Source organism: Trichosurus vulpecula, chromosome 2, assembly GCF_011100635.1.
Source record: "Trichosurus vulpecula isolate mTriVul1 chromosome 2, mTriVul1.pri, whole genome shotgun sequence".
Classification (NCBI taxonomy): Eukaryota; Metazoa; Chordata; class Mammalia; order Diprotodontia; family Phalangeridae; genus Trichosurus; species Trichosurus vulpecula.
In genome coordinates this window covers 121,922,330-121,946,445 of record NC_050574.1, presented here as the reverse complement: position 1 = coordinate 121,946,445, position 24,116 = coordinate 121,922,330, and the positions used below count along the sequence as shown (strand labels likewise).

Below are 24,116 nucleotides of genomic sequence, written 5' to 3'. Positions count from 1 at the left end.
CCTCAGACACTTACTAGCAGTGTGATGACCCCCAGGCAAGTAGAAACCTCGGCCTGCCTCAGTCTCTTCACCTGTAAAGTGGGTCAATAATAGCACCAACCTCCCAGGGTGGTTATGAGGATCAAATGAGATCCTGTTTATGAAGTGCTTCTCAACCTTGAAGCACCATATAAAGGCTAACCATTATTCATCCCCACCCGCCTCCCACCCTTCCCCCACCCAAGCCTTCTCTTTTCTAAGTTAAACATTCCCAGCTCCAACTGCTCTCCTCTGGAATGATGTCCTGTCCCTCCGCCACCCTGGCTGCCCTCTGCCACTAGACGCAGGATGGCACGAGAACACAAGAACCAGGACATTTCTTTTCTTGTTCAGTAAGTGATTCTGCAGGGAGTGATATCCCTTGTGCTTCCATATTTACACGGGGATTGGAGCTGTATGAGCGCTCATCAGAGGGGGGCCCATTACCCTTGTAGGCCATATTTAAAAATAAAAAAAAAAAGAATTTCATTCATGCGCACAGACAGACAGACATCTCACACACATACGGTCCCCTCTGTGGTTTGGAAGAGTCCCAGGTGGCCTTGACCACTGGACCCTCTTGTACTGTGTGGTTCCCTTGTGGTGGCAGAGCTGACTGAGCAAACATCTCTGCCTGGGACATGGGGAAAGAAGAGTCAGCTCCTGTCTGGGGTTTCCTCTTAGCTTCCCCCATGTGGGGCTGACAAGGAGCACTCCGTTTCCTGAATCCCCCCACCCCCATCTTCATAGCAGCTGGGCCCAGTGACTGCTGTGGTCTCTGCTCTTCCCAGGAGGACTGGACCAAGCACCTCCCAACAGGAAGGATTCCCTCCCATAGAAACTGTAGCCTCCCTCTATGACCAGGGCCAAAGACAGCTTGGCTCTTGACTCTGACCACCCAGAACACACACAGGGATGAGGTGCTTGGCCAAAGAGGACCCTAACAGGGTTGGTGGTAATTGAGAATGTGGGTGAAGGCAGAGCTGAGGAGTTGGGGAAGGCATCTTGACAACTGTCTCTCCAAGTCACACTGACTTCCCCACTGCAGCCAGTCTGGGGGCCTGCATGAGGTACCCTCTGCTGGTCTCTGCCTTGCACCCCAACTTCCTACTGAAACCATCAGCTCTCAGAGGGCTTTCTACATATTTACAGGCCAGGCCATGGGGCCCAGTGGCCCTTCCCATGCTTGGCTAGAACGGTAGGAGTGGGTTGGGGACACTGGATCTTTCAGGGTTAGCGTCCTCCTCTGCCAGGGCGTGTCTTGGGCTCCACAGGGGTGAGGACATCATTGGAAAAGCCATTTTCGGAACACATGGAGAGATCATCCGTGTTCTCTACACCATCGCTGATTTCTGAGAGTCAGGAAGGGAGAAGGGTAATTAATATATGTACATGCTCATGAAACAAAGGAGATGAGAAATAAGGGAGTCATTGGGGGCAGAAGAGAATGCCTGGTTAGACACCTCCATCTGGCCTGGGGGATGAGGCAGAGACACTGATATTAATGTCAGAGACACCCAATCTCTGTGAAGTGGAGGAAGGGAAAGGACTCCAGCTCCAGCTAAACTGGACATCTCACTATCTGCTAAGCCTCTAGGATTTTGTTCAGATTTTGCCCAATATCCTCATTCAATAAGTCAAATCGCAAATCTTAAAGCACCAAATACTTGCTTCTTTTTTTTAATACTTGCTTCTTTTGTTATTAATTTATTATGTGATGGGGAATAGTGAGGGACAAATCTAGAGGGACAGGCTAGATGCTATCAACAGCCTTGAATGCCAGGATAGGCTAAAGGGGAGTGACTGAAGGCTGCTGAGAGGAGGAATTCTATGATCAGAGCTGTGCTTTAAAAAGGTGTAATGGAAGGGATCCTGGATCTGGAGTCAAAGGGACTGGGTTTGAATCCTGGCTCTGCTCCTTCTGAGCTGTGCAATCTTAGGCAAGTCTTATAATCTCTTGGAGGCCCCATATGTAATATGGGGAAGGCATTCAGGCTAGATATTGAAGGCTCCTTGCTGTTTTAAATTCTGTGTTTCTCCACAATGCCTTGGGTACTATGTGAAGAGAGGACAAGAAGGAGCCTGGGGCCAGGGAGCCCAGTTGTGACGCTGAGATCAAGGACAAATGAGAACTTACTTCATTGTTTCAGAGATTTTCAGAGGAACATTTCAGGTGGAGGGGAGGCCAGGGAAGGAGAGAGAGAGAAAGAGAGAGAGACACACAGAGACAGAGAGAGAGAGAGAGAGACACAGAGAGAAATATGCTGGAGAGAACAGGAGGGGAGGGCTAGAAAAGCTCTGGGGAGGGAAAGAGGAGAAGAGGGCAGAGGCGGGTGAGGAAGAAGTGAAGATGGAGGGAAGGTCACCAAGGGAGAGAGACATTGGTGGCAGGATAGAAGAGAAGGGGATAGAGAGATCTTGAAGGGAAGGGTTATATGGGTGTGGGTGTGGTGGGGAGGGACCCCAGGGGTGTTCAGGGAGAGGAGTTCTTTAGGGCAGAGGTGTCAACCACATTGCCTGCTCCCCAGGGAGGCCAGAACCAGATTGAGTTTGACCCCTTTGATTTAAGGGAGAGAGGGTGAAGGGAGGCTCCTTAGAGGAGGAGAAAACAGAGACCTTAGAAGGAGATAGAGGACCAGGAGGAGGCTGCTGGAATCAGATCCAACAGGCTTGTGTCCATTGTTAAATTTTCCTCAAATCACGACTTGATTTATTATTTTATTGGTTGTCTAGACTTAAGAAAGTAGTGGAGAAAATGTCAGTAGTGCAGATTAAACTTAATTAAAAGTGTGTCCTGCATACATTTCCAGGAGGTAATTCAGAGGACTGGAGGAGGGACAGAGAGTCTATTCTTTTGAAGAAAAAAGGGGTAACAGGGAGGATTAGAGGGACTAAGGAAGAAAGTAGTATATAGAGCCCAGAGGTGGGAGAGTGCCATGTATGGGAAGGAAATAATCCATTTTAGCTGAAATGCAGACTATAGTGAGGATGAGTGATATCAGCAACAATTAAAGTCAACAGGCATTTATTAAGCTCCTTTTTGGCGCCAGGCACTGTCCTAGGCACTGGGGATTCAAGAAAGGCATAAAACAATCCCTGTGCTCCAAGAGCTCAAGGGGGAAGACAACATGTGATTAACTATGTACAAACAAGATAGAGACAGGATCAATTGGACATAATAAGAGCTCAATCTAGAAAGGTACATTGGAGTCAGATGGTGAAAGATTCGAAATGCCAAGCGTGGCTGTTGTATTTCATCCTGGAGGCAGTACTGTTTTAACTTTCGCTTTTGGAGCGCTCATTTGGCGACTGCCTAGAGAGTGTATTGAGGAGGGGAGAGACTGTAGGTGGGGACACCTGTTGGGAATCTCTGTCTGTAGTCCAGAGGAGAGGTGGTGAGGGTCTGAGCTAGAGCAGCAGCTGTGTGAGTCCAGAGAACAGGACACATGTGAGAGATATTGAGGGGGCAGAATGGATGTGACTTAGCAACTGGTTGGACGTAGGGAGTAGTGTTGAGGGAGAGAATAGAGAAGCTTAATAAGTGGTTGATAAAAATGCATTCATTTATTAGTCAGCAATTATGGTGTGCAGCACACTGTGGGACATATAGTAGGTGCTGGAAAGAAATGTTGATTGACTGAATGACTGACTTGGCCTGGGGGAAATACAAAAATAATCTACCTTCTGATTGACTGGATATGCTCCAAGACCCAATTCCAAAGCCTCCTCCTCCAAGAAGCCTCCCTAATCTCCTCTGAAGTGATTCCTCCCTTCTTTCATTTGGCACTTTGTATTCCTCTTATGTTGTTCCACATTCTTATTTGTGTTGTAGTTTTCCGGTGGTCCTGGTCTTAGCCCACCTACTAGACTGTGAACCCCCTGAGGACAGGGACTGAATCTTTAATCTTTCTATTATCCCTCTCTATACACAGTAGGTGCTTAATATATGTTTGTTATTGTAACTTGTGTCTCCTCCAACATGGCACTCTGCACATAATAGGTGAGTAAATATTTCTTGAAAGGATTGCACCATTAAGTTGGGGCAGGAGAAGGCTGATCATATCTCTTTGACTGGGGGTCCTTGATGCTTCATTTGTCTTTGCTGGTCCCCTCACTGGTTGATAGGTCAAAAGACATTAGTAAAGGGTCTGGGAAAAATCAGGACCCTGGGGATGACAATGAAGAGAACCATCCCCTTCAATCCAACTTTGGTGGAAGGGTGTTGAAATGGGGGATTCTCTATAGGCTGGTGTCAATTCTGTACCATGCCCACCCAACTCTCCCTTCTGTTTGAAGACACTTTTAGTTGATTTTGAGTGGAGACACTCTGGAGTGTCACAAGTAAGATCAGGGATTCTCAACACTTTTTAATGAAAACATTCTTGTCATGCAGTTGTGATCCCAGCAGGAAGATGGGTTTGCAGAGAACGATTCACAGTCTCTCATCTACTCTAGTATTGACATGATCATGTACGGTCAGGGCTCAGTCTGGGGTCAGAATTAAGGAATCAGGGGAGGACTGGCTCATGCCAATCACCTGGGCTTCTTTTACTCTTGGGGATGTAAGGCAGCGCTGCTTCCCCCCCACCCCACCACACACACGCACCCCCAGCACTGCCTTCTGGAGTGCTTCTGAAACAGGGGAGAGGGGAGGTCTAGGCATGTGGTTCATATTGCCACCTAGTGGGGAAGAATGAAAGATACCAGACCTGGGGGCTTGCTAAGATGGTCTTTAGTGGGGCTTAGAAACCTTGAATCCAAAAGGACAGAACAAAGAATGTTCGATCTGGAAGGTTTCTTAGAACAGAGAATGTCAGATCTGAGAGGGACCTTAGAACCCAGAATGTCAGAGCTGGGAGGAAGGGACCTTTGAACCTAGAACGTCTGAACTGGGAGAGTCCTTAGAATAGAGACCGTATAACCAAGAATGTCAGAACAAGCAGGGGTCTTAGAACTGGAAGGGGCCTTTGAACCCAGAATGTGTGAACTGGAAGGGATCTTAGAACCCATAATGTCAGAGCTGGGATGGCCTTTAGAACAGAGACCTTATAAACAAAGAATGTCAGAACAGAGAGGGGTCTTAGAACATAAAATGTCAGAATTGGGAAGGACCTTAGAACCCAGAATGTCAGAGCTGGAAGGGACCTTAGAACAGAAGATGGTAGGGATAGTAGGAGCATGGTAGAGTGTATGGATGATATACTGAAAAAGACTGCTGGTCTTGTAGTCTACAGAGACCTGGGGTCACACACTAGCTGTGTGACCATGGTGAATCACTTAGCATCTCTGAACCTCAGTTTTCCTGTCTGTAAAAGGAGGATAATACCCATCATACAGCTCAAATGATGAAATTTTTGTAAAGTGCTCTGTAAAACTTAGAAACACTATATAAATGTTAATGGTTGTTGTTAAAGAAGGAAGAAAAAGGTGGCATCATGGTGGGAGCAAATTTAGACTGCCTGCCTAGTTTCCTGCCAAAAAACCAAACCAGGACAGAGATAAAATATAGAAGCAGTGTGGGGGTGGTGGAGACCTCAATTCCTCATTCATTTGCTGGACCTCTTTCCATGTGGAAACATTTTTTCCTTGCATTAATGATGATTTCATACTTTAAAAGAAGGTAGGAGTGACGTCGATGATTGTTATTCTTAATCTGATTCTCCCGAACAAGTTGAAATGATGGGATTCTTGAGAGGAAGTATCGTAGCCAATCTCCCTTGGCGTGTGTGACAGAGGACCAGAAAGCTGGGGGTACAGACTCATGGGCATCCCAGATGTGGGAAGAGCAGATTCCCAAGGGTTCAGAGGAAGGGCAGCTAGGATGCTCTGGCCTACAGCGTAAGTCACTTCATGAGGGATGGGACACTCTTAAGAAGGAAAGCCTACCAACACAAACAGAAATCATTCCAATGGGGAAAAAAGAGGGGCTAGCTGTCAAAGCCTTTGAGACCCTCTGATTTAAAGAAGCATCAACTGAATAAGTGCAGGATGGGAGAGGTGTGGCTGGACAGTATGTAAAGGAGCCGGGGATTTTAATGGACTGCTCAGCTAATGTAATTCAGTAACATGACAAGGAAACTAAGAGAACAGAACATAGAAGAGCAAGGGTTCTTCACCTGGGGCCCGTGAACTGGTTTTTATGAATATTTTGAAGGAAGTTGTTAATACAATGGATATAGCACTGGGCCCAGAGTCAGGAAGACCTGAATTCAAATCCAGCCACAGACACTGCCTAGCTATGTGACCCTGGACAAGTCACTTAACCTCTGTTTGCCTCAGTTTCCTCCACTGATATAATGAAAAGAATAATAGCCTAAGTGCTATCATTGAGAGGAAGTATTGTAGCCAATCCCTCTTGGAGCGTGTGACAGAGGACCAGAAAGCTGGGGGTACAGACTCATGGGGCATCCTAGATGTGGGAAGAGCAGATTCCCAGAGTCGTTGTGAGGATCAAGAGATATTATTTGTAAAGCTCTTAGGACAGTTCCTGGCACAGAGTAGGTGCTATATAAATGCTTATTCCCCTCCTGCTATTTTGATGATTAGATCTCAACAGAATCTGTTTCCTTTGTAGGGTTCCTATGTAGTTCATTTTTTATGCAATTAAAAACATCATTCTAAGAAGGGCTTTTCCCAGACTGCCCAAAAGGTCCAAGGCAAAGGTTAAGAACTAGAATGAAGACAGCGAGGGTCCTGCTCTTCTCAGCTCTTATCGAGCCACATCTGGAACATTTTGTTTTGGGTATCCCATTTTAGGAAGGACACTAACACACTGTTAACAGTTAAATAATAAAACCAAGCATCCTCTAGACAAGTGATTTATTTAGCAGTGCATGTGGTTGCAAAACACACCAGGCTCAGGTCTTTCAGTAGCCAAGAACTGAGACCACTGGTTGACTTTGAGACTTCATTTCACAAAATGGTGGATAAAGGCAAAATGGAGTCATTGATGCTAGTTCAACATTATAAAACTGAAGAGTGTCCAGATACGATGGGCAGAGGGCTTGAAACCATGCCACACGGGAACCAATGGTGTTCAGTGTGGAAGTGGTGAGGCTCAGGGCAGACATGAAAGCAGTCTCCAATATCTGCAGGGTTGTCATATCAGAGAAGGGTTAGATCTGCTTTGCTTGGGCCGAGAGGGCAGAACTGGGCTCCAATCAATGGTACTGAAGTGGATTTCAATTCAAGTAAAGAAATGCTTCCTGTCCTAGAAACCCTGCCCCCCACAGTTAGTTACAGGGAGGCTGCATGAATGATTTGGGGAATATAAGAGATGGAATTCATGATTCAGGCAAGGGTTGAACTAGATGCTTTCTGTGGTGCCTTCCAGATCTGAGATTCAGTGACTCTGTGAACGCAGAACACAAAATATTCAAGCTAGAAGAAAACATAGAACACACAATGTCACAGTTCAAAGGGCTCTTAGAACACAGAATAAGAAGGCTCAGAAATGGAAGGAACCTCAGAAGGCAACGACTCCAACTCCCTCATTTTACAGATGGAGAAACTGGGGTCCAGAAAGGGAAGTAATTTTGCCCCAAGGACACATATCCAACCAGCCAGTGGCTCAGTCAGGTCTAGAACTGAGGTCTCCTGAGGACCGTGTTACTCCCCTTTGTCATTATAAGTTGGGAAACTCAAATCCTTAGGGCTGGTAATCCCACTGGACAAGAAATGTTGGTTGAATTTACTCACACAGGCAATGTCTAACTGGGCCATTTGCATATAATCTGTTTCAAGGGCTGTGTGTCTCAAAAATGTGTGAGACTGGTTTTGAGGACTCTGTGAATAGTGCAAACCTATCTCTGTTGATGGCAGCATGACTCAGGATATGTGTCCTACTGATGGTCATATAAAGGGCAGGATATTCAGAAAGATGGGCACTTACACACACACTTCTAGACCAGGCTTTCCCCCATGAAAGAGTCTGCTGACTAGGGCACATCTGCCTATGTCGACTAAAGAGAGACATTCTTTATGGTGGGCATTCTTAACCTGGGGTTTGTGACCTTTAAAAAAAATTCTGATAACTATTTCAATATAGTTTCCTTTGCAATATTATAGATTTTATTTTATGTATTTAAAAACACAATTCTGAGAAAGGGTCCATAGGTTTCACCAGACTGCCAAAGGGGTCCATTACATAAAATGGTCAAGAACCCCTGATTTAAGGGATGCTGTCTCTCAGGACAGCTGGGACGGGGTAACTGTTCCCCCTTTCCACCTCTCCCACCTCCAGCTTTATTATTCCCAGATCCCTCCCAGCACAGGTTCAGAGTGTGGATCCTGTGGCTCACCTGAAAAGATCAACTTCTCTTTCATGATCTTGACATCACGGCTGGTCCTACGCACAGCTGCACTGAGCATGATCTGTTCTGGGTTGTAGGTCCGGATGTTGCCAAGTCGCCACCTATGGATGGGAAGAAGGCTGAGGATGAGGCCCTACTGTTCTGGGTGGCCTGGGCCTGAGCCCTGAGCCAGCTGGCCCTGCATGCATAGTAGGAGCCAGGTAGGGTCAGGTTCAGGAAGCCTGATCAAAGGGCTGAGCATTTGGGTCTCAGGTCTTCCTGTTTCCTCCTTTTCCAAGAAAGAGACCACAAGCTGCAGTGGTCCCTCTGGAACAGAATATTCTGGAAAGCAGGGCAAAACTAAGAGTCATAAATCATGTTTTGTAAGAGGCAGAAAGCTTCTCAGGACAGAATGCAGAGCCGGGAAGGCCCTGAAAGGTCTTCTTCTGGCCCAGAGAAAGAACTTGAGGCTCAGAAAGGGCCATGACCAAGGTCATGGAGTAATAGAGCCCAGTCCAGAACCTAAGCATCCTGTTCTCTAGCTCAAAGCTTGTTCCAGCATACCTCTCACCCTCTGAGGGGCATACTGTGTTTGTAAATGTCTAGCCTATCCCCCTACCCTTGCAAGGGGTCTGCTTTAACAGAGGTCATGATTACAGGGTAACTAATAATTAACAGTGGTCTCTTGTTGTAGGGGTCCATTATAAGAGTGGTCTATTATACTAGAGGCACTATTTACAGGGAACCTATAATCATAGAGGCCTGGTATTAGAAGGGCCTGTTATAACAGAGATCACTATTATAGTGACTTGCTATAATAGAGGCCTAGTATAAGAAATGCTAGCTATTAAGAAGAGCCTGTTATATATTTGAAAGGTATACTATAAGAGGGCCCTGCTATACCAGCAATCACTGCTATAGAGGCCTGCTTTAATAGGGGCCTCATATAAAGGGTTTGCTATTACAGAGATCTATATTATTGATAATATACTACCTCAGAGTCACTATTATAGAGGCGTCTGCTAGGACAGGAGTACTACTGTGTAAGACACCCACTGCATAGAAGATCTGTTTTAACACAAATCTTTATTAAAGGGGATCAACGGTGATTATTGCAGGGCAGAAGCTAAGATCTAATGTAACAATTACCAACCAGAAACAGGGGCCATTTGGAACTGTGATCTAATCTATGAGGTCTCTCACATAAAGCCACTGTCAGAGGGAGTCTGCTATGCCCTGTAGGGTTATTATTCAAGAAAATTTGCTAGATCCAGACTTGGGTGTAAAAGAGGCTTACTGGTTTGATATGTTGGGGTTCGCTACAACAGGAGTCTATTATAACAAGCTTGGGGGGCTATTTTAACAGAGAATCTGCTAGAGGGGGTGGGTCAGATATGGTCTACTTTTAATGGCTGGGGAAGAAGAAACCAAGAGAAAGAAGGTAGGATGGTCTTGTGGGGAAGGGGGAAGAGTAGGGTTTTTTTTCCCCCGGGATTGATCCCCACAAGCACAATGGGCGGAAGAATGAAAGGGGAGTGGAGCTTGTCACCTGGGAGACAATGCCTCCCTCCCTCTCTTTTACCCAATGTGACAATCCCAAACTATTCTTACACAGGAGCTAGAGCCTGAAGCATTATATCAGCCATGCTGAGGGTGTTCCTTTGATGGCTAAGGGGAACAAGCTAAGGAAGGACTCAGAAGTGGTGGAGGGGCAGCTTTAAGGGGAGGCTGGGGAGGGAGGGTATCAAGAGGGGGCACACATGAGTAAGGGAGAGAGAAGGGAAGGAGGCAAAAGATCAGTGATGCCTTTGGTTCCATCCTTTGCTGGGGGTAGGAGTGGAGGGTGGGGGGGGGGGGACAACCGTCATGAGAATGCTAGGTTCTTTTCCCAGTCAATAGCTTGTCCAGAGAGTAGGGATAGGCTCCCCCCACCCCAAATCAATGGGATCATTTTATAAATTAATTATCCACCAAAAATGGGTGGAAGGCAAGTTCTGGCTAAAAAGTACTTATAAATTTACAGGGGTATTGCTAAGAACATCCCAGTGGGCTCCATCCCCAACATATGAAAATCTGGCTTGACACCCAAAATGAATGAGAGAAACAGTACGTTATGGAAGTGATTCTTCTTTTTATCAACTAGGATTCTCTTTACATGTCAGCTTCTCCAAAATGTGTTTAAAAGAATAGAGATCTGAAGTACCCTAGAACCACTAGCATAAAGAGAGGCCCACCCGGTACAGCCACAGCTAGAGGTGAGAGCCAAAGCTTCCTTCCTATCCTCTGAAGGCAGAGGAATCAATGGGGCTTGGACTACTTTGTAAAAGATGGAGGTTAGATGTCAGGAAGCATTTCCTGCTGGGCAGGGTTGCTGGGCAGTGAACTGGGAAGGAATGGGAAAAAGAATGAGGGCAGGAGGACCTTTAAGCTGTGCCAACCCAGCCACAGACTCCTGGAATAACAGAAGGGGAAGGCTTCTAGGAGATCACTCAATGCAGCCTCCTTATTTGGCAGATATGGAAACGGAGGCCCATGGTCACATAGCAAGTTAGTGGGAGAGCTGGGATCAGAACCCCAAGTCTCCCCAAAGGAAGAGGTAAGGTTATAGAGGATTGGGGGTGGGGCTTTGGAAACCGTTCATGTTATAATCAGGAGAGTGAAGGATGGAGAATTATGAGGATAGGATGGGCAGAGGGAAAGAGGGAGAAACCCATGATCATTGAGAGAGAGAAGCAGAGAGAGTGGCACGCAGAAATTAATGTACATCGGGTGTGGGGGAGAGAGACAGAGAGAGAAGTTGGGGGGTAAGGGGAGAGGGAGAAGGAAGGAGGGAAAGAGAGAGAAAGGGAGGAGAGGAGATGGAGAAGGAGGGAAGGAGAAAGGGATAGAAGGGGAGAGGGAGGAAGAGGGGGAGAGACTGAGCCATGTTTTCAGGGTATTCCAGAACTATGCTAGAACTGAGCTAAGTATAATGCCAACCATGGCCTACCAGACACCACCACTGTAGAAAGTCTGATTTGGGAATAAGCCTGGCAATTAACACCTGTGCTTTCATCCCACAGAGCCCCAGAGCTTCCTTGCCATGAAGCAGAGCCAATATTCCCTGGATGGCTGGGACATGGAGCTCACTGCTTCCTCCCCTTTGGCCCAGGAAAGGGCCTAAAGCAGTGGTTCTTAATCCGGGGTCTGTGAACTTAAAAAAAAAATTTGATAACTGCATCTCAATGTAATTGGTTTCCTTTGCAATCCTATGTATTTTATTCTAGGCAATTAAAAACATGATTCTGAGAAGGGTCTACAGGCTTCCCCAGACTGCCCAAAGGGGTCTAGGACACAAAATAATTAAGAACCCCTGGCCTACAGGCTGAAGGAAACCCTGAAAGGGGATGGGGTGGGGAGACTGAGGCAGCCTTCTCCTCTTGTGGGGATCTAAGGGAGTTATCAGTTGGGACACCACTTGACAAAAGCAGTGGCTCAGCCTCTGTCCTTACTCTCACCTTAGCCCTCCAGCCCCCTCATATCCCCAAAGGGGATAAGAGGCAGAAAGGAGGCAGAAGGGAAGGAAGGGCTTCTTGAGAAGGTAGAGAGGGGAGGGAGCAGAGAAATAGTCTAGACTCCCAGAACTGGAAGGGCAATCTTAAGATATCATTTAGTCCAACCTCCCAATTTTACATATGGGATAGGTGATGAGGTCCCCAAGAAGGAAGTGATCTGTCCAAGGTCATACAAGTCAGGGCCTGACTGAGCTGGGTCAGGTCAGTTTCTAGGGCTCTTTCTACTACACTAGGAGAGCAGTGGAAGGAAAAGGGAACAGCATATAGGAAGGAGAAGAGAGAAAGATGGAGGGAGAAGAGGGACAGGACAAGAGGTAAGAGAGGAAGAAGGGAGAATGGGAGAGGAGGAGGGGTAGAGGAGGGAAGCAAGGGTAAGGTGGGAAAAAGGGAAAGAGGAGAAATGAAGGAGGAAGGAAGAGAAAAGGGAATGAGGGATGGGGAGGACAGAGGAGAAGTGGGGAGAGGAAGGTGGAGGAGGGGAGGAAAGAAAGGCATCAGCAGAATTACCTGATTAAGTGATAGCTGAGAGAGGCCCGAGCGCAGCAGAAGAGAAGAGAAGAGAGGAGGGACAGGCACAATGGTCAGAGAAGTCAGGGGACGCCGGGGCCCTCTTCCCCCACTCCACCCAATGGGCTCTTTGCTCTCTCCCTGGCCAGCCTCATCTCCCCAGCGCCTCCTGAACCTCCCTGAGGCTCGGTCCATGGGGAGAGGCGGCCCTGCGCTTCTTGTCCAGTGTGGGGGAAAAGACGGCCTTTCGTGGGGCAGAGGGGAGGCAGCATCTCCCCCGACATCTTCTGGGACAGGGATACGATGGGGCAGAAAGAGCCCTCGAAAGAGCACCAGGAGAGCGGGGGCCTGCGACTGACTCACTGTGGGATCTCAATGGTCAGGTTACTTTCCCACTTGACAAAAGTACTAATCCCAGTGTGGTCAACTCCACACGGCGTTAGGAGGAGGCCCATGGGATACTGGATGGGGAAAGCATCACCTACAGTCCCCTGGTCAAGGGCAACCTTGATAATATAACAATGTTAATGGTACTGATAACCATACTAATACTAATGATGACCATGATAATAACGAGAAGAAAAACAGCGAACGTTTACACAGTGCTTACTTACGATGTGCCAGGAACGGTGCTAAGCACTTTACAAGTATTATCTCATGTGATCCTCCTAACAACCTTGGGAGGTAGGTGCTATTATCACTATCTCCATTTTCAGATGAGGAAACCGAGGCAGAGGCCAAGTGACGTGTCCGGGTTTTTGCAGATGATTCTCTGCAGCCGAAGGCACATTCCCAGTCACACAACTGATTGAAAGGTTGGGAATTTAGGATCCTCCTCAGAACAAAAATGCCAAATGCAACCTTAAAGGCTTTCCTTGAATGAGGAGTCTCTAAGGGATATGTTCAAGTTATGTAACTGTTCTTTGAAAAAATTAACTGCAGAGACAGCTTTGTTCCCCCACTGGAGCATAAGCTTCTCGAGGGTAAAGGTGGTCTGACTCTTATGTTTGTATCTCTGTCATCTAGCATAGTGCCTGGCACATAGTAGGCACTTAAGAGACAAGATAAAACGCTCTGAAAACAGAAAAGGGCCTCGTCAATAGTAAAAGACTTCACAAATTGTTAACTATAAACTATAAATCACCTTAAAATTATAAATGATATTATAAATGGTTAAACCCCTAAAAGAGATTATAAACAGTAATAATGATGATAATAAATGATATTCCTGTGGTGGTTTAAAGGTTTGCAAAAACACTTCACCCATTAATTTCATTTGAGCCTCCCAACATCTCATAAAACATGTACTTTAGACATTATTATTCCCTATCGACTTGTGTTGGGGGCCGGATGCCAGCCCAGGGTTTCCTCACTCCCAAGTCCATCATAAGACATTCCCTTCTCAAGAGCTCCCTATGGATTACAAAGAGCTTTTAAAATATAAGGAGTTTTAAAAATTGAGGCACAGGTAAAAATGTGATTATTCTCTATAGATAAAGTGCCTGGATTCTCTCAAGTGTTCTGTCCCACTTGCCTCTGGGAGGAGGGCTGAACAAGGACCCAGAGGCCAGTTTTGCAGAAGAGGGCAACTGATGCTCAGAGACAGAAAGTTACTTGTTTAAGGTCACATGGTAAGAGACCTAATTACATGTAAAAACAACTTAGGATTTGAGACTAGGTCTTCTGATGGTGGGTCCAGGGCTCTCATTTCAGCCCACCAACCTTGCCAGAGCCGAGGCACCAGTCTTTTTGACTTTACGTTTGTTCTCCTATATATTGAGTTTGGCTCTGGGGTTTCAGCCTCTGGCCAAAGGGGAGAGGGAGAAAATTCCCAGGCTTAAAGGATTTAGACCTGGAATCAGCCTTAGAGAATTATCTAGAACAGAGGTGGCAAACGCCTAATGCTTACCTAACTAGATTAAAATGTCATTGGGGAAAAGTATAACAAGATAAAAATACAACACAACATAATGTTAATTTGTGGTTTTCTAAATTAATATGCACATGTTTCTATTTGAGTTTGACACCTCTGATCTGAACCAATCTCCTCATTTTAAAAAAAAGAAGCCAGAACTTAGATAAAAGAAATGACCAGTCTAAGTTCCCTTACATAACCACAATGGGCAAAAATGGATCTTGGGATGAGGCCCCTGGACCATAAGCAGCCTGGAACAATAGGTTGAGGGTAAGGTTAAGCCTGGCCTGGCAGGACCTGAGGCCTGGTGTACCGCTGTAGGAGGGCAGCCGATATTACTCACTTCTGAAGTACGAAAATGCCCACGATGAGTGTGAAGGAGACGAGGTCAGCCGTGATCCAGATGAGACAGTACTCGTCCGGGGCCTGGAAAACAATCAGATACCCAAAGGACTCAGTGGTCGAAAGGAGACTGCAACAGGAACAACCTCACAATCCTTCCTTGGAGAGGTCTCTGGGCCTCTTTCTCAAGATGGGGAAATGCCCAGAGACATCAGAGGGAGGTGTGTGCCTGGGGACAGGTGCTGGGGGCCATGAATTTCAATTTAATTCAATGAACATTTTATTAAGTGCCTACTCTGCTCAAGGCATGGTGCTGAGTGCTGGAGATATAAAAAAAGGCAAAAGACAGTCCTTGCCCTCAAGAAGCTCACAATTTAATGGGGAGAGACAACACGCAAACACAAATTTAAAACAGCAAGCCATATAGAGAATAAATGGGAAACAATCAAAAGAGGGAAGGCACTGGAATTAATAGGGCTTGGGGAAGGCTTCCTGTAGGAGGTGGGATTTTAGCTGGGACTTAAAGCCAGGGAGGTCAGAAGGTGGAGAGGAGTATGGAGATGTTTTGCATGACTACAAATGTATAAGCGATATTGAATTGCTTGCCATCTCAGGGAGGGAGGGAGAGAAATGAGAACTCAAAGTTTTAAAAATGAATGTTTAAAAAAATTGTTTTTACACGTAACTGGGGAAAATAAAATACTAAAAAAAAAAAACAAGTTGGAGGGGCAGAGGGATATTCCAGGCATGGGGTGTAGCCAGAGAAAATGTCTCTCACGTAGCGTCTTGTTTATGGAACAGCCAGGAGGCCACTGTCACCTAATTGAAGAGTATGTGTTGGGTATTAAGGTGTAAGAAGACTGGAGAGGTAGGAGGGGGGTAGGTTATGACACATACTGGCTGGGCGACCCTGGAGAAGTCACCTTAAACTCCCTGAGTCCTCAGTTTGCTCATTGGTAAAAACAAGCTTAATAACACTTGTGCTACCATCTCGTGGGGTTGTTGGGAAGAAGCCTTAAATGTTATAAACAGGAGAGATACAAACACAGGAAGTTGTCGCCTTGGCATCTGGGAACTTAAAAAACCCCACTATTTTGATAACTATTACTAGGTAATTGGTTTCCTTTGTAATTCTATGTATTTTCTGAATTTATAAATGATTCTGAGAAGGGGCCCATAGGTTCTTCCAGACTGCCTGCCATATGTACCCCGGACTAATAGGTGAATTTTATCCAGCACTTCCAGGTCTGTAAACTTGTTAATGTACAGTAAGTCACCTGGTCCTTACAACAGCCTTGTGAGGTAGGTAATACTCAGATCATCTCCCTTTACAAATCACAAGATCAGGGATTTTGAGCTTGAAAGGACCCTCATTCTATAAATGAAGAAACTGAGGCACAGAACAGGTAAAGCGACTTGCCTGGGGTCACACGGCTGGTATCTGAACTGGGATTCAAGTACAGGACTTCCTGACTCCAAGTCAAGTGCTCTATTTACTTACGTTATTGCCCAGAATCACATGGCTAATAAGTGTCTGAGGAAGACTTTGAACCCACCTCTCCTTGACTCTGAATAAAATGTTTTATTCACCAAACCACTGCCCAGGGTCACACAGCTAGCAAATGTCTGCAGCAGGCTTTGAACCTAGGTCTTCTTGACTTCCCAGCACTTTATTCACCACTTCATACGCATCCTCCTTATCATCATAATGGTAGCACGATTTAGCCAAAAGCAGGCTGTTTGGAATTATCTCAAATCCTGGTTCTGTGCAACCTTGGCCAATCACCCAACTTCCACAGGCTTCAGTTTCCTCGCTTGTACAATGAAGGGACTGGATCAGAAGGCCTCTGACATCCCTTCAAGCTCTAAGCATATGATCCTATGGTAACATAGGGATCCTTCACTGGTAACCTCCCTTGATGTCATTTGGTGGCATAAATGGGGATTGGGCTCTAAAAGGTCCTACCAAGTTGGAAAGTTTTTAAGCTCAGGGGTGGACTCAGTATTTGAACTCCTAGCTAGGGTCCAAGAAGCGCATTGCCATGATCATCAATTTTTTGGCCATAGCAACTCATTGAAACCATAGACTGAGATACAGACAGATTGGGGGAGGGGAGCCAGACTGCTGACCTGACCCGCACTGATGAAATTGCTCATCATTTAAGTATGGGAAGATGGGAGTGTATATGTATCTGTGGGGTGCAGTGTCTTCAGGTAGCACATGAAAATCAGGAAATGGTGGAATATTATTACGCTGTCAGAGGGGATGAATATGAAGATGTCAAAGAAGCATAGGAAGACTTACATGAACTGATGCAGAATGAAGTAAGCAGGACCAGGAAACAATAGGCACAGGCACAACAACGTAAATGGAAACAATGATAAACTATACAATTTTCATGACCAAATTTGGCCCCAGAGAGGAAACAAAAAATTGAACTCTATTCCTCTTTTGCAGAGTTGGGGAATGATGGACATGCAACACGGCATCCATTGTCAGACTTGGTTGATGTGTGGGTTGGTTTTGCTGAACTGCCTTTTTAAATTTTTATTCTGTGTTAGTGTGTGGTGCGTATAACTGGAGATGTCAGTGTTTGTGAATTTTGTGTCTCAGTCTGGAGTGGGCTTGTGCTGTGTGTACCATGTGTGTACCTATAGGGACAGCTATGCATCTGGAATGCTCTCCCTCTCAACTGCTGACTCTCAGAATTCCAGGCTTCCTTTACCCTTGGCTCAAGTGCCACCTCTCTCTTACAGGTCTTTCCTAGATCCTACTCCCTACCCCACCCCCCACCCACTAGAGACAGTTCCTATAAGATACCTTCCATCTACCATATACTTCTTGCATGTTGTGATTTATACATGTTTCACCCATTAGAACAAAAACTCCTTGAAGGCAGAGGCTTTTTTGCTTTTAAAAAAATCCCCCTAGTCTTTAGTACTGCGTCTGATGTGTAATAAGCATTTAATAAATGCTTATGAATTGATTGCCTGGGATATGTTACTTTACCCTCACAGGTCATCAATAAATGTTTGTAAACACAAGTGTAAAGAAGTGGGAAGTATGTGTATCTTATTTCCCCCTCTGTATGTGTGTTCCCCTTTATTTCTCTCCTTCTCTTTATGTTTACTTGTCTCTTTCTAACTTTCTCCTTGGTCTGTCTGCTTTTCTCACTGTTCGTTCCTTTCTTCCTACCTTCCACCTACCTCCCAGGGATAACTGTGAAGTGTTTAGCACAGTGCCTGGCACATAGTAAGCACGACATAAATATTATGGTTGTTCCTTTTCCCTCTTCCAATTCATTTAGATAAAATGTGGAACAGAAGTGCTATATTAGGAATCTTTTTCATAACCAATGAAAAAACATTTTATATTCCTGGTTCTTAATTTTTAAGCTGGTCAGTTTAACCTTTTATTTCAGAAATACTGTATTAGGAATCTTTTTTGTGATCACTGAATAACATTTTATGTTGAAGGTCATTAATTGTTAAATTAGTGAGTTTAACCTTTTATTTCTTTCCCCTAAGAGGAGGAAAAAATATCTGAAAAAGGCCACACAAGTTTGCCTTTTGTTTTTGTGTGGCCCTGTGAAGACTTCACAAAAACCCTCAATTCAAGTCAATTTATACACTGATTTTTGGAGATTTCAAGCAGAAGGTGGGCACAGGGAAGATGAACAGAAGCACATAGGAAAATATGGTTTGGGTTTAAGATAGGAAAGAAGCCAAAGGTATGTTGACCATCCAGAAACGTATGTTCTTCAAGAACTGGAAGGTAATGGACGCTGTGGGCACTGAACAAAATGGCCAAAAAAACAAAAAAAGAAACTGGTTATTTCCAAATAGACAAGAAATGACTGGCTATTAATGTGGGCAGTTGTATCAACAGAGGTCAAAATCAATACCCAATTTGGAGACACATTAATGGAGATAAAAGACACACCCGCAGAACTGCAACAGCTTAGACCTGACTGACCTTGCAGCCACTGATGCTGGAAAATGGGAAATTAAGAGGCAAAGACATTGACCCTGATTATCATTTCACACAAGAGCTGAACCAGCATAAAGCAGTCATTACAAGGAAGTCAAATGGGTCCAGAAACCACCTCATCCACACAATGATCAACCATTTTGCTAAGAGGGATGGCAGTCAAGGGCAACACTGGTTTAGAGCACTAGCTCATTTGCATGATACTAGAGAGGAGATGGGTGGATGATTGCAAGCCTCAAAAATAAAATACCTGTTAGCTCTCAATCTGTGATCTTATGTGTGACCTTAGATAAATCATTTTTTCTCTCTTCACTACCTGTAAAATGGGAGGTTTGGACCAGATGTCTCTGATATCCCTTCTGGTTCTATATTTTTGACCCCCTGGTTCTTTTATTGAGAAGCAGCTTAGTGTAGTGGAAAGAATGCTGGACTTGGGGGGGGATCAGGATACCTGGTTTTGTATCCTGGCTCTGGAACCCACTAGCTGTGTGATCCTGGATAAGTTCCCTCATCTGTAAAAAGGGGAAAATAACAGATGCACCACTTCCCGCGTGGGGTTGCTGTGAACACAGTACTTTGTAAACCTTTAACACACCAGAGAAATGAGAATCATGGTGAAGAAGAGATACGAGGACGGGGCCTTGGAAACAGGCCTCAGGCAGTATGCACGGAGGGACAGACAGACACATATCAGTGATGTCACATATCAGACTTGACATACAAGCTTCATGGAACACTTGACCTCTCCATCATGCCTCTTCTGTATGAATAAGCACTTATTTCTTATCTAATTTGTCACTCTAGTTGAATCCATTCACATTTAAAGTTATGAAAATTAGATTTGTGTTTTCTTCTGGGTATCTCTAGTATTTTCCCCCTAATTTGGATTTGAAGTCCAATCTCTCACAAAGGACACCTGTGCTCTGTGCAAGTCTCTCAATTTCTCAGTGCCCCCCAAGGAAACTCCCTAAGACTCTAAGTTGTTGGATTTGCAATGGTAGAGGGACTACACAAATAACATCACAGATCTTGAAAAAAATATATATATTTTTTATACCCATGGGGAAGCAGAAGAGAAAGGGGAACGGGGTCCCTTCCCTGAGTCAGTCTCCCACATGCGTTGGCTTATTAGAATTTTTAAGCTCCTTGAGGGACTGTCTTCGATTTTGCATTGTGCATAGCTCAATAATAAATGTCTTTTAGTTTTTTCTCTGTCACCTGTGCTGGGGCCTGCCAGGCTTACCATAATCCAGACGGGGGAAGGCACCTTGGACAGGGTGTGGGAGTTGTCAGATGTGACGGACTGGACGCCTGAGCACCACAGGAGGGAGAAGAGCCAGGGCTCATTGACAGTGTAGAGGTTCACGCTCAGGTTCCACGCAGAGCAGTCCCTAACCAGGGGAACAGGGAAGAGTGAAAAAAGAACACATGAGTGCCTCTGAAGTCTGACCTCCCAGAACCAGGTGCTTCTGAGCTGAAAGGGCTCTTAGGTCTTTTAGCCTAACTTCCTCATTTCAAAGAAAGGAGGAGGGGGTATGTGTGAGTTAGCGGCGGAGCTGGGACTCAAGTTTACTTCCTAACTCATCATCCTGTATTTCTTTCTACTATGTCATGGTCTAGGGAAGCCCTTTCTCCCTAACTAAACTGTAGGCTTCCTGAGGACAGGGATACAGTAATAAAGTGATGAGCTTCCCCATGCGGTCTGGGGCCTCCCTGGAGCCAGGGGGAGGGGGAAAGCACTGGAAGGAAGGTGTGGCTGTACCTGATGTCCTGGCTGGAGACCTGAGTGTAGCGTAAGTTCAGTTTCTGAATGTGCCCACGTCGCAGACTGGCAATTGTCTCTTTGATGTCTGAGGTCTGCTGGAAGCCAGGGGCTACCTTCTCTACCAATGGCCTTTGTTTGCTGGGCAGCCACATAACCTGGGATGGAGTTGGGTGGGGGTGGGGGAAGAAGAAGAAAGGGACCTGAGGTCAAGGCTCAGTCTGGGATTGGGATGAGGGCTCAATCTAACTTTTTAGCCAGGTTTTCCCCAATCTTCACCTTAACACAAGGGGCCAAAGTGAGAGTCCAGTAGCTCAGGCCACAAGAGAAACTGGGGTGGGGGTAGGGTCTCTAGTTGGAATCTCTTCCCTCCCATCTCCTGTGATCCAGGAGTAAGGGCACCTGGAAAATGGACAGATAGCTCTAATACAAGACAGAATGTGGTTAGTGAATGGTAGAGGTCAGAAAGGGGTCCATGAGATTCAAAGATGGAGAGAGCAGTTTTAGTCAGAATTCAGTGAAGGCTTCCTGACACCTGAGCTGGGACTTGAAGGAAGAGGAGGTTTTCAGTGGGGAAGGAGACCTTGCCAAACATGGAGGAGAGCATGAGCCACAGCAGAAGTAGGAGAAGGGTTGTATTTTCTCTCCTTGCCAGAGAGTTAGCTAAGGCAAAGGCAGAACTTCAGATGGTCCGTGAGGTCATGGGTCAAGCTTATTGAGGATGTAGCCATGGACTCGGAGCAGCCCACTCAGCTTCCCAAGAGGCCAGAGACCTGCCCATAGACCGTGGAAGGCTTACCAGGTGTTGTGGGTGGCCAGAGCGGAGGATAGCATCCAGGGTGATATTGAAGAAGGTGCCCCTGTAGGGGTGGTCATGGGGCAGGTCCCAAAGGTTGAGCAGCAGGGTCATGTTCCCTTTGGCCAGTTCCAAGAGATCAGTCAAGGTGCAGATGGACTGGTTCTGTGCTTCCCTGTAGTCGGAGGCTGACAGCGAGTGCACGGTCCAGAAGGGGTCAGTCTGTATGCACAGAAAGTCTACATGTCAGTCACATCACATACCAGACTTGACACACAAGCTCCATGGATCACCTGACCCCTCCATCACACCCCTTCTGAATGAATAAATATTTATTTTTTACTTGTCATTTTTGTTGAATTCATTTACATTTAAAGTGATGAAAATCAGGTTTGTGTTTTCTTCCGTTTGTGTCTCTAGTATCCCCCCCAAATTGAGAATATTTTGGTTCCCTTTCCTCTTTTAAGTCAGGATTTTGTTCCTATGATTAGTCTTGCTTAATACAAACCCATGATTATTGGCTCTCTTCCCCTTCCCCTCTAATCCCTACTCCATGCTTGCCGATCCTTTAGTTTTGAAGTTTTGCTTAACTTATTTCTTTCTGGAAAACAACAGCGACATAGTATTAAGCTTTTACTATGTGTCAGGCACTGTCAGTCAGTCAATGAACATTTAGAGCTAAGCTTCTGATCAAAGCTCAAGGGAAAGGCTTAGCCTGGGGTTTAAAACGCTTCCAGCTTTGCTTACCCTGCTAAGGCATGTTTTTTTATGCCCGGAACACCCTTCTTTGCATGTCTCTCTACACCATCCCTTTAAGACCTGGATCAGATACCAACCCTTCCATTAATTAAACCCGAACTATTCTAGTGTCCATTCATTTCCTTCTACTCCTGGAGACCCGCAGGTTTACCCACAACCCCATTCAGTGACAATGAATTTACTAAGTGCAGCATTTACTACAGGCAGAGGACCCTGTGCTCCATGCTATGCAAATGCAAATGTCAAATGACACAGCAGCCCTGCCCTCAAAGGGCTTACGGACTAATAACAGGGAAGGATATAACATGCACAAGGATATAACACAAAGTAGAATGTGTTGGGGCAACGGTAGGATCTGGACAAAATACTCTGGGGAAATTTAGGTAGAGGGAGAGTATGTGTTACTACGGGGGTGACGGGTGGGAGGGTTAGTTAGGGATGGTGAGAGACAGACTCGGGGAGGAGAGAGGATCAAGGAAGGCTTCATGGAAGAGGTGGCATGTGCCCACACTCTGCCTAGTAAGAGTCATTGGTGCTTGTACTGTCGTCTTGTGCCAGACCACGAGTTCCCTCGTGGCAATGATGAACCCTATCGCCTCCACAGCCCCAGTCTGACATGGCACTCAGTATTAGAACTGGGATCTTCCTAACTCTGAGTCTATCTCCTACACCACCTAGCTTATTCCTCCCCCTAACCCGGCCTGGGTCGAAACAATTTGTTCCCTGGTGATGAGCCTCTCCACACTTAGCCAGACCAAGCCTTGACTGATAGACATGAGTCGGATAAAATGGCAGTGGGGATCAAGCGGTTGCTTCCGGACGTTCTTGTACTAAGTTCCTAGTTACTCAAAAGTCACTTCAATGCCACCGGCCTCAATTTCTTCATGCATGGAAAAAAAAGGGGATCAACAGAAGCATTCACCTCCCAGGGAGCTGGTGAAGATAAAATAACATTTGTAAGGTATCCCGCGGACCTTCAAGCGTCCTGTAAACGCTAGCTATTATCCCATATCGTGACAAGGAATCGGAGGACTTTGCATAGGCACGATTACTGGTTTGGACTAGAGCCACGAGGGCCACGATTTCACCGGTCCAAGCTGGTCTCAGTAAGGAAATAATGAGAATATTAACAAATAACAACGCTTATCAGCAGCATACATAGTTCCCAAGGGTTTCAAAGCACCGTACATACGTTATCTCACTGGCTTTGATCCTCACAACTCTGGGAGGTAGGGGCTATTATTATAATACCCATTTTACATATAAAGAAACTGAGGCTGAGCCAAGTTCAGTGATTTGCCCAGGGTCACATAGCTTCCACATGACTGAAGCTGGATTTGAACTCAGAACTTGCAGGCCCATTCCTCTATCCACTGTGCCATCTATCCACCCACTAGGGAGAGGGAGGAAAGTCCCCTTCAAACGCAGCTCAACATCTGCTCTGTGGTACACAGTCTTCGAAAGCTGTCTGGATGTACAGAAAGGTTCAGTGGCTTGTCCAGGAAGACAGAGCCAAGAGGTCTTCCATACTCCAAGCCCAGTGCCCTATCCACTGTGCCACCTCTCTGCCAGTACAGGCCTGTGGCCTGGTAATGGGCAATGTTGTGGGTCCTGGGCATCTTGCTAACATGGGGAGATGTCATCCAATGATGAAGTAAGCCTTGGTTCTTTATCTGTAACATGTGGATAATAACAGCCCCTACATCACAGGGCTGTAAAGCACCCTACAAAACCTAGAGCGCCATGTAAATGCTCGCTGTTATTCTTATGGCTGTGGCTGCTGTTGCTGTTTGAAAAGCACAGAGGAGCTACAATTTTCACTGTTGGAGGGAAGACAACAGATAATGGCCAGAGCTAGTTTTTAATAAACACATTCAATTTGTGGGGTAATGTACCTAAAATCTTTTGCCACCCATTGAGTTCCCAACATTGATGTTTGAGAACCAATGCTGAAAGGCAGGGGCAGCTCCACTGGACAAGTGACTCCACACTCATCTTCAGCAGCAGCACCGCTCCCTTCCCAGCGCTGCTCCTCCCTGCCCCACCTTCCTCTAGCCAGGACCATACTTGTTCCTGCCTTGGAACTCACACCTCATCAAAATACTCCTGGTCCTTAGGGTCCTTCCCTCTGATTGGCTGGCTCCTTCCACAGCCTCCATTTAAGGATGGTGCCCAGGCCGG

General features: G+C 45.9%; 1 protein-coding gene across 3 annotated transcripts in view; it reads right to left on the bottom strand.

Annotated features, from left to right (window-relative positions):
* Nucleotides 1–346: 346 nt before the first annotated feature.
* The window catches only part of GDPD5 (glycerophosphodiester phosphodiesterase domain containing 5), a 169,195-nt gene continuing 145,425 nt past the window's right edge, over nt 347–24,116 (bottom strand). For 2 of the 3 annotated variants that reach the window (XM_036745986.1, XM_036745987.1), the window contains 7 exons: nt 21,180–21,398; nt 20,381–20,538; nt 19,862–20,009; nt 14,629–14,711; nt 12,371–12,385; nt 8,319–8,431; nt 347–1,370 (listed from right to left, as the gene is read on the bottom strand). In XM_036745986.1, coding sequence (XP_036601881.1) covers nt 1,252–1,370; nt 8,319–8,431; nt 12,371–12,385; nt 14,629–14,711; nt 19,862–20,009; nt 20,381–20,538; nt 21,180–21,398 — 855 coding nt within the window. In that variant the 3' untranslated portion in view covers nt 347–1,251. The remainder of the gene's footprint in view (nt 1,371–8,318; nt 8,432–12,370; nt 12,386–14,628; nt 14,712–19,861; nt 20,010–20,380; nt 20,539–21,179; nt 21,399–24,116) is intronic. The other variant, XM_036745988.1, reaches the window with a different exon arrangement.